General features: G+C 43.2%; 3 protein-coding genes and 1 long non-coding RNA gene across 4 annotated transcripts; 2 read left to right on the top strand and 2 right to left on the bottom strand.

The window, feature by feature from the left end:
* The first annotated feature begins 2179 nt into the window (after window positions 1-2179).
* cd59b (CD59 molecule (CD59 blood group) b) lies at window positions 2180-5110 on the top strand. The gene is made up of 3 exons (XM_087797512.1): window positions 2180-2832; window positions 2901-3002; window positions 4822-5110. Exons 1-3 carry the CDS (start codon window positions 2781-2783, stop codon window positions 5019-5021), a joined length of 354 nt encoding a protein of 117 aa, XP_087653638.1. The 5' UTR covers window positions 2180-2780; the 3' UTR covers window positions 5022-5110.
* A 1-nt stretch (window position 5111) lies between these two features.
* kcnj11l (potassium inwardly rectifying channel subfamily J member 11, like) lies at window positions 5112-7756 on the bottom strand. The gene is made up of 6 exons (XM_087797511.1): window positions 7682-7756; window positions 7400-7563; window positions 6933-7172; window positions 6066-6335; window positions 5790-5997; window positions 5112-5722 (listed from the first exon to the last, which is right to left on the bottom strand). Exons 2-6 carry the CDS (start codon window positions 7556-7558, stop codon window positions 5286-5288), a joined length of 1314 nt encoding a protein of 437 aa, XP_087653637.1. The 5' UTR covers window positions 7559-7563; window positions 7682-7756; the 3' UTR covers window positions 5112-5285.
* On the top strand, window positions 7509-7831 carry LOC148074458 (uncharacterized). Its single transcript, XR_015712112.1, has 2 exons — window positions 7509-7589; window positions 7708-7831. It is a non-coding gene; the product is annotated as an uncharacterized LOC148074458 (long non-coding RNA).
* A 636-nt stretch (window positions 7832-8467) lies between these two features.
* Window positions 8468-9685, bottom strand: LOC148074457 (muscarinic acetylcholine receptor M4-like). Its single transcript, XM_087798284.1, has 2 exons — window positions 8988-9685; window positions 8468-8801 (listed from the first exon to the last, which is right to left on the bottom strand). Exons 1-2 carry the CDS (start codon window positions 9683-9685, stop codon window positions 8468-8470), a joined length of 1032 nt encoding a protein of 343 aa, XP_087654410.1.
* Between the last annotated feature and the right edge of the window lie 2235 nt (window positions 9686-11920).

Raw genomic sequence — 11920 nt, 5'->3', positions numbered from 1 at the left:
TTTTCCTCCTCTACTTTACAAACGTCACATGGCATTGTTTACTGTTTTTAATATTGATGCACTTTATACTATTTTATAGTTTATTTTGATACCAGATACTAGTCAACAGTGGTTACTAACATCAAATGACCTGAGCAGCAGTTAAAACACCTGGTCTGTCGATGCACCGTTGATGTGTAAGATCTACAAATAAAACGTTTTCTTTCTTGTAAAAACTAAACGCCTTTAAAACATCTGGACCGAGCAAGGAGCCAGAGATGCCAACAAACATCTGGATGTGATGTTGAGGCTAAAATGGAGTCTTTCCCATCAACAGTTTCTGGGACAAGGCGCACTAAAAAAAAAAAAAAAAGAAGTGTTTTTGTTGTCAGGATGACATAACTACACGTTTAACAAATGTGCACCAAGAAGTTCGACAACAAGTCCCCGGTCCCCGTCAGCGAACTTGCCGCCATGTTAGCGCCGCGGTTCCGCCGCGGTTCCGTCGGTTGTGATGCTTTTATGTGCGAGTGTTGAAATGTGATGCTAACGGCTAACACTCTGGCTAGCCTTTAGCCACCGTGCTAACTTGTTAGCCGCGCTTGCTAACTTTCACATCCCACACAAAACACGCTGGTTCCGAGCCCGCGACGGCTGAGAAGAACCGCCAGAGACGAGCGCGGTGGTTCGGAAGGGACGCCATGTTTCGCGGATGACGGCGAAATAGCAGGCGTCGCTGTGGAAGTTTCGTTTCGGCCTCTTGTTCCTCCTGGAACTCTGGAACAAGAAGCTGGAGACCCGGAGCCGCTGTGGGTGGAGGGTTGCCCGGCACCTGCACCCCCCGGACCCGCGGCAGCGACACCCCTTGCTCGGCCCCAAAAAAACACCTGGACTCGGGCCACGGAACCGCCCGTTCCGAGCCTGACAACACGCGATGAAAGTTGAGAGAATATAAAAAAAAGCCAAAGACTCACAGAGCAGCGGTTCCTCCTGGTAATTAAATAAATATGTCCGAGATCAGGTCCAGTTTAAGACGCAGCACCGGGTGGTTCCGCCACCGTCTCCGCACCGCCGCCCGCTTCTCTGTCTTGGATCAAATTTAAGGTCCAATAAATTTGACAGAAATCCCCCAAAAACTGAAGCTACAAAACAAGAAGAACTCTTCTTCAATCTCATTCAGCTCAGCCTCAGCACAACACAGATCCCTGCGCTCCGAACTGGACGAGGGGGGACCTCAATTCCGGGTGTACCGGGCCGTGGCCCGTTAGAAACTAACGCGTTATCTCGGATTCGCGTGGCGCGACGTGAAGGGCGAGGAAATACGGGGGATCACCTGTTCAAAACAGACTCTGGAAGGGGATCGAAAAGCGGACTACTTTTTGTGTCGGTGCTGCGAATTTATTTCACTTTGCCTAAGGAACGGGAGTGCTGCGACTCCCATTGCCTAGGGAAAAAACCCGGATGTAAACTCAGTGAAACTCTACGGAGAGAAAGTAGGCATGCGCGTGCACGCGCACACGCAGCGGCCACAGTGGTGGACTCCGTGTCCGGACTTCGGGTCGCGGTCGAGACCCGGTGCTGGTTCCGACGGTCCAGAGTGAGCGCGCGAGACACGAGTAACAGACTTCAGAGCCAACACTTGCAAGTGCATGTGGTTGCTCTGACGGTAGGGGGCGCTACGGTGCTGCCCCACCTTAACGATGTCAGTAAATAGTTAAACTTTAACGACATATTCATAGATTTATACATTTTAAAACTTTAATCATGAACTAATAATAACGCCTATAAATAAACAGCATGTGAATTAAAATAATGTATTTTCTCTATTTGTGATTGTTTTTTTCTAAACCCGGTTCCATTTTAATTGTATTTCGAATTTAAAAGGATCAAAACTGTAAGTATTAAATAAAGTAGAAAGTATTTAAAATTATTAAATGTATGTTTCGACGTATTATAATATAAATATTACCCTTTGCAATCATTTTTACCAGTTTCTTCACATCCAGAAAATCAAAACCATTATTAACTAAATTTCCTTTTGAATAATTTCTACAACCATATTCAAATTAATTCATTATTAAAATGTAACTCTTGATACAGTGTTAAAACATTTTTTAAAGTACATTTTTTAAAGAACATTTTCCTATATAAAAACTTACATACCAATTCATAATGCACATGTGTTCTGGTTATTGCAAAGACACTGTTTATTTAAGTGACATCACAGATAACTGATGACAAAACCCTTGCAGGAGCCAGGATCTCAAACATGGACATTTCTGCACAATTTGACAATATTTATTTGCTCTTCGTGGTAGTTTTGATTTAAATACTGTGATTCCAAAGTCAAATAACAAACATTAAATTTGATTTATTATTATTTTATAAAATTCAATGTAAAATCTCTGCTCTAAGTCTGAGGTGGTGGATGTGGTGCCAGAACCCACAGTGCACCAGTTTCTTGTATTCAGATGGAAAGGTCACGCTGTAGGACAACGGAGACTCTTGTCCGAACCTAACCGTTGGTGAATGACCTTTGACTCACTTCTCTATTAAATAACACAAACAAGCGGGACTGGACTGGACACTGGAGTCTGACGCTCGGTTCCGAGGAAGCTCATTAAAAAGTCTTCATTGTGCCCTCTTGAATCTGTGGTGGTGGGAGGTGTCGCTGGGCTGGTACCACCAGCACCGGTCAGACAAGGGCTCGTGTCATCTTGGGCCGGAGGGGTCGTGGGCAGGAGACAAAGGGCAGCCGTCTCTCCTTCGCCACTCAGTTCTGACCCGACTGCCGAGGCGACATGTGGAGACGGTGTGGGATCCTGCTGCTGCTCTGCAGCCTGCTGACCCCGGGTGAGTGGACCAGAACCAGAACCAGCACCAGGTCGTGATGGGAATGACGAGAGTTTGTGTGTCTCCAGGTTCTGGACTGCGGTGCTACAGGTGCTCGGACTACTCGGGTCGCTGTGAGAACGTCCAGGAGTGCACCTTCGAAGACGCCTGCTTGTCTCTGAGTGAACGAGGTTCGTTTCTGTCGTGTCTGTAGATCTAGTGTGTGTTTGTGTGACTGCTGTGCATCTCTCTTTTGTGTGCTTCTTTTACGTGTGTGTGTCTGTTGAGTGGAGTATTGATCTGTCCATTAGTTTCTTTTGTGTGAGTCTCCTTCTTACTTGTGTTTTTGTCTCCGATGTGTGGCTCTTTTATTTGTGCGTTCATGTCAATTTTGTTTCTTTGTGTATGTTTGTCTCTGTTGTGCGAGTCGTGCAAGTGTCTCTGTTGTGTGCGACTTTTATCTGTGTCTGGGTCTCTCACTTGGTGTGTTTTTCTGTTGTATGAGGCATTTATTTGTGTGTCCGTCATTGTGTAGGTCTTTTTTTTGTGAGTGTGTTTATTTTATTTGAGTGATGTCATTTGGTCTTTTGTTGTGTGGTACTTTAATTTGTGTGTTGGTCTCTTATTTTGGTCAGTATGTGTGTATTTTATTTGTGTGAATTTTTTCTCCGGTGTTTGGGTTGTTTCTTTGTGCGTTAATGTCGATTTTGTTTCTTTATGTATGTTAAAGTCTAAAGTATGTCTCTGTTGTGCGAGTCGTGCAAGTGTCTCTGTTGTGTGCGACTTTCATCTGTGTCCAGGTCTCTCACTTAGTGTGTCTTTCTGTTGTGTGAGGCATTTATTTGTGTGTCCGTCATTGAGTCTAGGTTGTGTGGGTCTTTTGTTTGTAAGTTTGTTTATTTTATTTGAGTGATGTCACTTGGTCTTTTGTTGTGTGGGACTTTAATTGGTGTGTGGGTCTCTTATTTGGTCATTTGTGTAGGTCTTTTATTTGTGTGAATTGTGTCTCTGTTGTGTGGGTCTTTTATTTGTGTGAATTGTGTCTCTGTTGTGTGGGTCTTTTATTTGTGTGAATTGTGTCTCTGTTGTGTGGTTCTTTTATTTGTGTGAATTGTGTCTCTGTTGTGTGGGTCTTTTATTTGTGTGAATTGTGTCTCTGTTGTGTAGGTATTTTATAAGTATATCTATGGATGTTGTTAGTGTAAAGTTGTGCAAGTTATTTACTACCATGTATGTGTAATTTTGTCTTCGTTTTGTACGTATTTTATTAGTATATCTATGGTTGTTGTTAGTGTAAAGTTGTGCAAGTTATTTACTACCATGTGTGTGTAATTTTGTCTTCGTTTTGTAGGTATTTTATTAGTATATCTATGGTTGTTGTTAGTGTAAAGTTGTGCAAGTTATTTACTACCATGTGTGTGTAATTTTGTCTCTGTTGTGTAGGTATTTTATTAGTATATCTATGGTTGTTGTTAGTTTAAAGTTGTGCAAGTTATTTACTACCATGTGTGTGTAATTTTGTCTCTGTTGTGTAGGTATTTTATTAGTATATCTATGGTTGTTGTTAGTTTAAAGTTGTGCAAGTTATTTACTACCATGTGTGTGTAATTTTGTCTCTGTTGTGTAGGTATTTTATTAGTATATCTATGGTTGTTGTTAGTGTAAAGTTGTGCAAGTTATTTACTACCATTTGTGTGTAATTTTGTCTTCGTTTTGTAGGTATTTTATTAGTATATCTATGGTTGTTGTTAGTGTAAAGTTGTGCAAGTTATTTACTACCATGTGTGTGTAATTTTGTCTCTGTTGTGTAGGTATTTTATTAGTATATCTATGGTTGTTGTTAGTTTAAAGTTGTGCAAGTTATTTACTACCATGTGTGTGTAGTTTTGCCTCTTCTGTGTGGGTCTTGTGTATGTTTGTGTGGGTTTATTCATGTTGAATGTTTGTCTCACAATGTTGGCTTTTTGTGACGGATCATCACAACCCTGTTGTGTGTTGTGTGTCTTGCAGGCGGCAGGACAGTGCGACAGTGTGTGCGATACACGGAGTGTAACGTGTCGCGTCTCACGCAGATGTTTCCGTTCATCTCCGACTTCATGTTCCGCTGCTGCAGCAGCAACCTTTGTAACAGCGGCCACGCCCTGACCCAGGCCACGCCCCTTCTTCCTCTGATTGGCTCCCTGCTGGTGATGCATCTTTGTCGCTCCTGAACCATGACCTCTGAACCATGACCTCTGTATTCAGACCTCGAAGTTCAAATGCCACGAGGTTTGTTGAAATAAACGGATGTTGTGTTCAACCTGCAGCTGATTCTTTATGGGTCTTTAAACACCTTCTTATGGTTGAACATTAGTTTAATAAGTTCTGTGGACTCTGAAGGTTCTGGACTGGACCAGGATTCAATCAAGAACCATGGCTTATTAAAACTAAAAGTGATAATTGTTTGCCTGATCAATTAATTCAGACACAAAGTTTTAATTGTCACTCATTTCTCCAAGCTCCTCCCCCTCCTGCTGTCGTCCAATCACCTCCAGCAGAACTGTTTTCTTCTGCCCTTTAAGCTCGGCCTCGTCGTCGGGCTTCTCCGACTGGGCGTAGCAAGGTTGTGAGGGCGACACTTGACCGATCCGGCCGCCCCTGCGGAACCCCCCCCGGCCTGCCCGGACCAGACCCCAACCCTGCAGCTGCGTGTCCCCGGGACCAGTGTCCTGGATCCCGCGGGTCTGGTCCAGTTCTTTGGCGCTGAGTGACGACATGCGCACCGGCACCGTGTTTCCAAACTTGGAGTAGTCCACGCAGTAGCGTCCGTCCTCCTCGGAGATGATGGAGACGAAACGCCGCCCCCACGAGATCTCCTCGGGCGTGTAGGAGGTCCGGGCCTGCATGCTGATCCCCGTCGTCTCCACCACACCTTCGAAGAAAGAGGAGACCCCAATGAACGTCTGGTCTTCATCGACAGAACCATGAGACCACATCACCTTCCAGGATGACGATGACCTCCAGGTCTTCGGAGTTGAGCGACTGCGCCGACAGGTCGTAGAGTGGACTTCCTCGCTCCAGCGTGTGACTGACAATCAGAGGAGACAACAAAAAGATACCGTTGCTCCTCAGCGGGTTCTCGACTTGGATGTCCAGCTGGCACAGAGGTATGACCTCCCCCTCCGCCGTGACCGTCCGCCGGATCACCTGCACGAACCAGAGCCAGGAGATCAGAACCAGAAGGTCAAAGACATGGGACAACAGTGGGTCTGGACCTGCAGCTGCACGGTGGCCGAGATGATCATGCTCTTCCGAAGGTCACCCAGTCGGAACATGAAGGTCGGCCTCCCGTCGCGCTGCGCGATGACGGCGTTCCTGGAGAAGATGAGCGTCTCGGCCCGACGGTTCGCCTGCGCCGTCTTCATGAACACGCAGCCGAGCATGACGGCGTTGATGATCAGACCCAAGATGTTCTGGATGATCAGGACGGTGATGGCGAGAGGACACTCTTCAGTGACCATCCTGCCGCCGAAACCGATGGTCACCTGGAGACCAGAAGACGTTAACTTCACTCACCAGACATCGTATGCCTTCAAACCAAAACTAGCTGTAACACCATGAGCCACAGAACCATGTAATAAACCAGAAGAGACACAGTAATTAGCATTTAAAAGTTGAACAACATAATGAGATTAATATAAACTTTGGCAAAGAAAATAGCAGTTTGCAATCAAAAGCTAAAGAACTATGTGACGATTGGCGGGAAAACCCTCTGAGATTAGATGAAACTTTGCTAAACAAAGCAGGAGTTAACATAACAACCTAATAAAATAGACAAAACAGAAAAAAGTAGCACTTCTAAAACTAAAGAATGACAAAATTCCACAACTCAGTTAAACTAAAATAGCAGCATGCTAACTGCTATTAGCATTCTGAAGTAAAAGAAAAAACAGAGTAAACATTCAGGTGGATTAAGTAGCATTTTGCAAACTTAAGCGTAAGAATTTCACGATAAGATTCTTTGAGACTCGACCGCCAAGGCGAGCGGACGCCGGACAGTAAACAATTTCCCGAAGAAGACCTCCTTAGGGATCAATAAAGTTCTACCTACAGCCACGTCCCGCCAAAAAATCCTGCATCACCTGGACTTCGATGGAGAACAGGAAGGCGGAGGTGAACGAGTGGATGGCCGTGACGCAGGGGACCGGGGCCGGTTCCTGGTCCGGGGCTCGGGTCTCCAGGTCTCCGTGGGCGAAGGCCAGCAGCCACCAGATCATGGCGAACAACATCCAGGAGCAGAGGAACACGGAGGTGAAGATCAGAAATGAGTGCTGCCACCTCAGGTCCACCATGGTGGTGAAGACATCCTGCAGGAAGCGACCCTGAGAAGGAGAAGAAGAAGAAGAAGAAGAAGAAGAATTCCACGTCAGAATGTTGGGAAGAGAGAGAAGCAGAAGGTTTTTATATAAACATTATATAACATGATGATTCTGACATGCATGGATGATAATCTGTGTCCTCAGACGATCACTGGGTACTGACCACTGCAGACCAGAGGAAGTCATATTGAGTTTCAAGCGTGTGCGTCTGTGTGCGTGTGCGTGTGTACCTGCTCTCGGATGTTCTTGTGTGCGACGTTACATGATCCAGACTTGGTGATGAACCGGGCTCTCTGGGACCGGGTCTTGCTGCGGTTCGGTTGGCTGTGGTCTTCAGCCAGACGGGTCAACAGGAACCCGTCCGGAAGCAAACCCTTCCTGGCCAACATGACGCCTTCACGACACAAACGTGACGCTCAGGTGAGCAAGGTTTGGGTAAAAAGCGCGTCACACGCGTCCCATACGTGCACGCGCATGTAGCGCACAACACCTGTCCTGCATTTTTTTTTTACCTGATCGGTTGCTTCGATCCCCGCAGATGTCGCGATCTTCCAGAGGATGGACGAGCAGCGGCCTCAGCAGACGTCCATCATCACGTCCGTCGAGCTATAAACAACAACAACACTTCCGCCCGGACCTTTCAAAATAAAACAAGACCAGGATATTTCCCTCAAACCTCCAGTTATTAATAATGTACTTTATTTTCATCAATTATAGTTTGATCCTGACGAGATTCAAAACATTTGCGTGTTTTGTTCCGAGCTTTTTCTGTCGTATTGGTATTAGCGTCCTGCAGTGACACGATGTCACCGACAGAGGGAGGTATAAGCCGAAGGTGACGACTCGGAAAAACATGTTTATTTTCTGTGAAACAATCAAAACAGGAGGAAATTATTAGAACATCTTAATACAAATGGGGATCAGTTAACAATTCTTTTGCATATAATATTCCTGTGAACATCATCAATATGTTGTTTACTTATGGGCTTCTATGTAAGTTAAAGCAGACTTTTGATTTTAATTAAAACATATAAAGCATCTATATTTAATTTTCATTTTCTCTGTGACATCTTTGAAATTTTTACTACGTACATGAAAGAATTCAGTTTTCATTAAAGTGGAATGTGGGCACATTTAACTGAGTCACTTTCTCTGTAAATCTGAGTTTAAGACCCTCTTCACACTTTAACAGACTTTATTATGAAAAAATACTATTATCTTGATCTTCCATAAAGACCCAGTTAACTTTAAACCAATATGAACTTCCTTCCTTTACGATGTCACAAACAGGAAGTGAGTCAGTTGAGCTTCCTGCGACAACGCAAAAGACTCGTGAAAGTCTTCCTGAAGGTGGCGCTGCAGAGGGCGTAGCAGCCCGGGTTGATGGTGCTGTTGAAGTAACAGAGCCAGCAGCCGGTGGTCCAGAGGCCGGGGGGCACACAGGAGTGGCAGAAGGCGGCGACCACGGCCATCACGTTGTACGGCGTCCAGGTGACGATGAAGGCCAGCATGATGGCCAGGATGGTTCTGGTGACACGTCGCTCGCGGGCCAGAACCAGTCGCTTCCTCTGCTCCGGGGACCGGAAGCTGTGGCAGAACTTCGCCAGAGGACCTCGGTCCAGGCCAGAAGGCGAGTCATCTCCGGCAGTCGGGGCCACGTGACGACCCACGGAGACGTCCGTCTGCTCCGAAGACTCTCGAAGACTCCTGGACTCGTCCTGCTTGGTCTTACGGGTCCTGGCCTCTGACGTGTTGGGGGACGAGTCGAGGGTCGTGCAGCTTCGCCTCCTCAGCAGGAAGTCTCTCACCGAAGCATTCCTTCGCATCCCCGACCGGGACGGGACCAGGCGGCTGCGGCTGGCGACGGACACCCGGCTGTAGAGTCCGATCATGACCAGCGCCGGCAGGTAGAAGGACGGCAGCGTGGTTCCCAGGGTGACGGCCGGACTGGCCAGCAACTGCGTGTAACATTTCCCGTCCGGAACCACGCGCTTGCGGTCGGACGACTGCCAGCACAGGATGGCCGGCGTCCACAGCACGAACGACAGCAGCCAGGCGGCGCCGATCATCAGCACCGCCATCCTCCCGGTGCGCCGGGACGGGTAGCTGAGCGGGTGCGTCATGCAGAAGAACCGGTCCAAGCTGATGACCAGCAGGTTCATGACGGACGCGCTGCTCACGCCGTAGTCCAGCACCAGCCACAGGTCGCACATGGCGACCCCCAGGGGCCAGAACCCGCTGACGGTGTAGAGCGTGCTCAGGTTCATGGACACCAGACCCACCAGGAGGTCGGCGCCCGCCAGGCTGAGGAGGAAGTAGTTGTTGACGGTCCGCAGGCGCCGGTTGACTTTGATGGACAGGATGACCAGCAGGTTCCCCAGGACGGTGACGATGCTGATGGAGGTGGTCGTCATGACGATGAGGACCAGCTGGAGGGTGCTGTAGGAGCAGCCCTCGCAGGACTGAGCCTGTCGGGAGACGTTGATGAGGGGACGGGACCCGTTGGAGCGATTCATGGTGTCCTGGGAACACATGATGAAGTTTAGTCCATCGATTGAACTGTCAGTGTGACGTCACCCTCAGCCTCCTCAGCACCCGATGACCTCAAGTCGACCTTCAGCCAGATATCTTAACTTCTTAAATCATTATGACCATGGAGTTAAAGAGACGAGAGCTCAGAGATCACTGATCCATGAATCTTTGTTCAACTGTTTGAGTAAAGACTTCACAGCACATTAGAAAATAATAGAAAACTGCTTATTGTTCATTGACAGAGATTGTTCTTCGACTCTTATCTGGTATTTTACAAAGTCACTATCAGAGGTTGATACATCGATTCAGTGATTTATATCTCACTTTATTAATTTATATCTAAGTTTATTAGATGTGGCGTGAAATTCTTCAACTATATCCACAAGATGGCGCCTGATCAGAGGTTTATAAAACATTTTAAACAAAATGAACCAGTGTTAGCTTAAAACCTATTTTACTCTATTTTACATTTTTAATAATTATTTGCGTTTTTTTTTTAAGAGATAAGAAATAAAACAGAACATATTCACATAAAACCTCCTGTTGACTTTGGCTACATTTAAAACGTAAACAGAATTTCATAGACCAACATATGTGGTTCTACTTCATGCGTGCTCTGCCCTCTACAGGCTGACCCTAGACCTCTCTAGAAGCTCAGCTTTGTTAAGGAAACCCATAGTGACCTATAGATGGCGCCCTAGAACCACCGCTACAAAGGTAACTTGTGTATTTTCCGTGACATAATAACCTAAAATGGTTCTAATGCTGCACTGTTACATATGCCTTACATCTGTGTTTCAGAAAAGACAACTGCGCACAATAATGAGAGCTCTCTCCGACTACTATGAAGGACGATAAGTGACTTATGTATAAATAAATGTTTAAATAAATGTATAAATCAATGTATAAAATAAATGTATAAACAAATGTATAAAATAAATGTATAAACAAATATATAAATGTATAAATAAATGTATAAATACGTTACAAAATATATAAATAAATGTATGAACAAATATATAAATGTATAAACAAATGTATAAACAAATGTATAAAATAAATGTATAAACAAATATATAAATGTATAAATAAATGTATAAATACGTTACAAAATATATAAATAAATGTATGAACAAATAGATAAATGTATAAACAAATATATAAATGTATAAATAAATGTATAAAGAAATGTATACATTTATAAATACGTAACAACATTTATAAATAAATGTATATATAAATGTATAAATAAATGTCAAAATAAATGTTTTCATGAATATCAAAATGTCAAAATAAATAAATGAATTCTGATTTAATTTTTGTAAAGAAAATGGAGCTACTTTACTTGTAAATACACCTTTTGTCATTTATACATTGTGACTTTTATTTATACATTTATTTATACATTTTGAAATGTATTTAAGTCTAACAACTCGTATAGATACTCAGGTTTCAACTATGTGAGAATATAAACAATTAGCAACAGTGGCAACAATTGTATAAATACCTAAATAAATAGATGACAAAATGAATAAATGTGTATTTATATGTTAAATGGCTCAATTCTTTGACAAAATTAAATCATCAGATTTATTTTGACATTTTGACATATTGATTTATTTATTTATTTATCCAAACATTAATTCATACATCTTGTTACCTAATTATACATTTATTTATACATTTATTTCTAGATTTATTTATACATTTATTTCTAGATTTATTTATACATTCATTAAAAAAAATATTTATACATTTATTTAAACATTTATTTAAACATTTATTTAAACATTTATTTAAACATTTATTTATACATTTATTTATACATTTATTTATATATTTATTCATACATGATTAATTTATCGTCCTTCATACCTCACTAAGAGTAACTTTATAAATCAATTAAAAATAGTTTTGGGAAGTTATAGAATGACTTTTGTTCTTGTTCACATTTGCATGGCGTCTGTCAAACATTGGATATTTTGGTTCATGTTTGATCACAATCTTAATTCATTCATTTAGAATTAGAAACATAAATTAACTTATATTTCAAGAAACGTTTATATTTGAAGGTAAACTATGTTCTTTTCAACGATTTGCTCACATATGTTAAAATCGTTGAGTAAGAATCGTAAGAAAGATTGACTGATATTTTTATACTCACTTAAAAGTTAATTAAGTTACTTACTTAAGTTTAAAATTAAAAGTACTAACTTATT

Source organism: Callionymus lyra, chromosome 8, assembly GCF_982586985.1.
Source record: "Callionymus lyra chromosome 8, fCalLyr1.hap1.1, whole genome shotgun sequence".
Taxonomy (NCBI): Eukaryota; Metazoa; Chordata; class Actinopteri; order Syngnathiformes; family Callionymidae; genus Callionymus; species Callionymus lyra.
Note: the sequence above shows the minus strand (reverse complement) of the source record. Positions and strands in the feature narration are given on the sequence as shown.

Coding starts and splice junctions, on each gene's coding strand:
- kcnj11l (XM_087797511.1), bottom strand. CDS start 7,558: ATGTTGGCCAGGAAGGGTTTGCTTCCGGACGGGTTCCTGTTGACCCGT. Junction 7,173..7,399: donor ACAAGAACATCCGAGAGCAG/GTACACACGCAC, acceptor TCTCCTTCTCAG/GGTCGCTTCCTGCAGGATGT. Junction 5,998..6,065: donor CGGCCACCGTGCAGCTGCAG/GTCCAGACCCAC, acceptor TGGTTCGTGCAG/GTGATCCGGCGGACGGTCAC.
- cd59b (XM_087797512.1), top strand. CDS start 2,781: ATGTGGAGACGGTGTGGGATCCTGCTGCTGCTCTGCAGCCTGCTGACC. Junction 2,833..2,900: donor CTGCAGCCTGCTGACCCCGG/GTGAGTGGACCA, acceptor GTGTGTCTCCAG/GTTCTGGACTGCGGTGCTAC. Junction 3,003..4,821: donor CTTGTCTCTGAGTGAACGAG/GTTCGTTTCTGT, acceptor TGTGTCTTGCAG/GCGGCAGGACAGTGCGACAG.
- LOC148074457 (XM_087798284.1), bottom strand. CDS start 9,685: ATGAATCGCTCCAACGGGTCCCGTCCCCTCATCAACGTCTCCCGACAG. Junction 8,802..8,987: donor TCCCGGTCGGGGATGCGAAG/GAATGCTTCGGT, acceptor CGGAGATGACTC/GCCTTCTGGCCTGGACCGAG.